This window comes from Cynoglossus semilaevis, chromosome 20 (genome assembly GCF_000523025.1).
Source record: "Cynoglossus semilaevis isolate Cse_v1.0 chromosome 20, Cse_v1.0, whole genome shotgun sequence".
Classification (NCBI taxonomy): Eukaryota; Metazoa; Chordata; class Actinopteri; order Pleuronectiformes; family Cynoglossidae; genus Cynoglossus; species Cynoglossus semilaevis.
Window position 1 is genome coordinate 8,920,870 of NC_024326.1, and position 3,949 is coordinate 8,924,818.

The window sequence follows — 3,949 nt, forward strand, 5'->3', positions numbered from 1 at the left end:
TGCCACCTGTGTCGGGTCACGTCATGGTGCCTCATGTGGGTGTGAACAAGGTTAACGTTGTGCCTGGTTATTCCCAGCAGGGAGCTCTAACACTATGGCAGGGGGGTCCCAGGATCTTCTACAGCCCAACAATCTGGCACTAAGTTGGTGTAAGTATACCTCCACGAATCCCCTCCCCTCTTTAAAAGCCTGTTTTTCAAAAACATGCTGCCCTCGCCCCCTTCTCCCCCCACCCACCAAAGCCCTCCTGATGTCCCATCGTTCTCACACACACACACACTGATCTGTAGCTGATGATCCATATGGCAGGAGTCACACTGGTGATGATCACTGTTTCTAACAGATGTTTGCCAGCCTGGTGCGGAGTTCCCAAAAGGATCTGGACCAGCTGATTATTGACTGACTATTCACATGTCTCGCATCATTACTTTACACACGCTTCCAGTTAATATGGTGTTAAATACTGCATGAGGTTTTGTTGTTGAGATATTTTTTGGGCACGCTGCTAAATCAGAAATATGAGAAATATGTTTTTGATCTGTGTCTGTTTACGGCACTCCTGATTTTTAAAAAATACAGCATATTATAGGATGTTGTTGTGTCTGCGTTCCAGTTGTTTTGGCAGTAGTTTATTATTACGAGGCAGCGATGTTTGATGGGGATTGCTAGTGCAAACTGTTACTTTGATCAATGCCCCGCCTGGCGACGCTGTGTTTGTTCCTAAACTTGTCTGTTATGTTCAAACAGCCAGCGGAAACATCCCAGCACTGCAGAGAGACAAGGACAACACCAATGTCAACGCTGACGTGCAGAAGCTTCAGCAACAGCTCCAAGACATTAAGGAACAGGTAAAACCACGGCACAGGATCCAATACACTCCTGAGAGCGATGATAGAGCGTACAGAGGAATTGGACACAGTGATGTGATTACAGAACATGGTTGTGAGGGAAGTGACACCAAAAAAATGGGAAATCTATAGTAAATACATTTATAAATAAATAAAAGCACAGCTTATCGTCCAGTGGGATTCTAGTTAGAGGCAGTAAAGGCAGTGTCATATCATTCATGCTCTTACAGGGTACACCAGGTGTCCGTGAGGCATGTGTCCACAATCCTTCAATACTTATCTGTCCAAACAAGTGTGTGTTTATGTGCTAAAGTAAAGCTGTATCTTTTTTTTTGCTTTTTTTTTTTTGCATCATTGTTTTACAATGCAACTTGTGTACGACCAACAAATGAGCTTATCCACCTGGAGCCCAAACATCTGCTAGAGGGCGATGTTGGCCATATAACTGCTCTCCACACGTGTGTAAGTCGCAGCAGCCAGCAGAGAAGGCTCGTGTCAGTGTTGTCACATTTTGGTTTTAATTTAATCAAAGTTTTGTGAAATCTTAATTAAAGCCACAGCACAACTTCCATCATTCTGGGTTGATAAGGTTCAGAGCTGCCGTTGTGTGAAATTAGGGTCTGGAGATGATAATCACACCTAGAAACTGTAGCAAAGAAACGTCTGAGACTTTTGCCAGCTTTTCCTGTGATTTTGTTCAGTTGAAATCAAACGGTGACTTTTTCTCTCTGCAGACCATGTGTCCGGTGTGTCTGGACCGGCTGAAGAACATGATCTTCATGTGCGGCCACGGCACGTGCCAGCTTTGCGGGGATCGAATGAGCGAGTGTCCTATCTGCCGCAAGGCCATCGAGCGCCGCATCCTTCTTTATTAGATCTGACCGCAGACTCGTGTTCTTCTCCTAAAGTTTGCAGCATTCACGCTTGCAAGGCCACAAAAAAAAACACAATGGCTGCCTCTGCTGCTGCTGCTACTCCTTATGCTGTCGCTGCTGTTGTTTGGCCACCATCACAGCACCTGAATCAGCCAGTCGGCCTGTCCACATGTCTTAGTCTACACTACAAACCCTCTCTTAATGGCTTGACTGTATTCATGTGGATTTTCGCAGTTTCCTTTATGCATGTCACTTTTTTTTCCCCTCTCACTGCCGCCCTCTTCTGGTTTTCCTCACCCTTCCTCCCTTCTCCTCGTTCGACTTTTCCTTGAGTCTGTTTCAGTACGTTCAGACTCCTAGTCTTGGATATAAACTGTAGCGGTCGCTGCACCGTGGCTGGATTTGAACATGGATGAGCTCTGAGCGCTAGAGCAAAAAAAAGTGTTGACGCGGCCGTGTCAGTGTCTGTTACCTTGGATGTAAAGTTTCTCGTGCTCCTGTTCAGCTGGGCACCGACTGCAGCGGACACTTATTGTATTTTCAGAATTTTTCTTCAAGTGTTTGGGTATGAGAAGCCTCCCGATGTGGATTATGAGTCATTCAGTTATTGTGTCAGTATGACGGCTTGGTCAAAGAATCAGTAAGTGTTTTTTTCAAGGCTTTGTGTCTGTGTTCAGTTTGGCTGATGTAAATGATGACCATTTGTTGGCAGTTTTGCACTAGAAAAGCTGAATCAGGGTTTAAAAAACAAAAACATTATTTGACACACACACACACACACACACACACACACACACATACTCTTCCTATGTTTTGGTGGTTTTCGTCTGCTGTGTGATCAAACACAGAGCAGACTGACCTCCAGGTAGCACACCACACCTGAACTTTAGTTTACCAAACAGTAAGAGGAAGGACGGTGTTACAACGACTCCACCCTCCTGAATGGCTGCTGGTTTGTTGGGATTTAAGACGAGCACACAAACGTATTCCACTTCTGTTCAGTGATCAGTTCTCGTTCTGTCGTCTCTGTTTAACGTCCGACTCTCATGTGACCTGTTGGTATTGTTTAAAAAAAAAAGGAAATCCAATTCCCCAAGCTTCGCTACTTCACCATCGACACCCATGTGCCATTCTCTTCCAAAATCTACTGTTAAATTTTCTTTAAGGTGCTCTGCTAGTTCTTATTTATGTTCCTTTACTTTTACCTGAAGCATTTACTGAGCTAGAAAGTACAATCTACTACAAGTCTATCTTGAAAATTTGGAATAAAATATTTTCTACCGCTCCCAAAAAACTCTAAGGTATCACTGCCTGAACGTAGCCTCAAACTCTCTTAAACATTCTGCTTTGATGTTAATGTTGAAATATGTTCCTTTTGTATTTCTGTTTTGATTTTTGTTTTTTTGACAATAGCTTTTTTTTTGTAGATAGAAATTTTTTTTCCCACAGAAATTGTTCTCTGTACGGCTAATCTGTTTGTGTGAAACTGAAAAAAAATATATATATACTTTTGTTGTCAAATCTGTCAAGTATCCTGTCGCCAGTATTTTATTTTAGATTCAATCTTCTTATTTTTTTTCTAAAGACAGATCAAGGCCTTATGTTTTTGGGAAAGACAATTATTCATGTGTGGAATCTGTGGGGACGTGTGACCAGAAGCGTCCCCCTGTTCTTGAGGACTGAAAGAAACCTTTTATTATTTTGAGTATCAGTTCTGACTCTTCTCACTGGTAACACTTTAAGCTACAAGCACTGATTGGCTTTATGGTAGTGTTGTCTTGTTGTGGGTGTGATGACGAAGCCTATTTTGTACTTTACCCCTCCCGTACCCCCTGCCTCCTCCCCCCTCTCTGTTGACTGTCCTGTTGACAAATTCATCTGTGGCGTCTGTTGGCATGAATGTGTGACGTTGTGCAGTTACAGTACGGCATCGTATCATGGAAGCAGTTCAGTCTGTATTGCTCATAAGTGCTTTTAAAAACAACTCTGTGGCTGGAATAAAGCTCTAAATGAACCAAACGGGGCGATATTAAAAGTGCTGTTTGTTTTTCACCGGGGTGTGTTTGGTTTCTCCAGCAGAGCTCAGATGTTTCTCTGCTTCGTGTGAGCGGAAAATTAGCATTTTGTTGCTTTTCTCCCGCTGTGCAGCGTCTGCCTCACAGAGACAGAGCGGGGAGGTGTGTGCTAATTGAAAATGCTAACACCTAATAATGACTCCGCACTCCA

The 3,949-nt window shown here is 43.4% G+C and overlaps 1 protein-coding gene across 6 annotated transcripts in view; it reads left to right on the forward strand.

Moving 5' to 3' along the window:
- mib1 (MIB E3 ubiquitin protein ligase 1) overlaps positions 1-3,742 on the forward strand; it is a 70,082-nt gene extending 66,340 nt beyond the window's left edge. For 2 of the 6 annotated variants that reach the window (XM_025066106.1, XM_025066108.1), the window contains exons 21-23: positions 78-149; positions 748-848; positions 1,583-3,742. In XM_025066106.1, coding sequence (XP_024921874.1) covers positions 78-149; positions 748-848; positions 1,583-1,723 — 314 coding nt within the window. In that variant the 3' untranslated portion in view covers positions 1,724-3,742. The remainder of the gene's footprint in view (positions 1-77; positions 150-747; positions 849-1,582) is intronic. The other 4 variants (XM_025066109.1, XM_025066107.1, XM_008334461.3 and 1 more) reach the window with 3 other exon arrangements.
- The last annotated feature ends 207 nt before the right edge of the window (positions 3,743-3,949 follow it).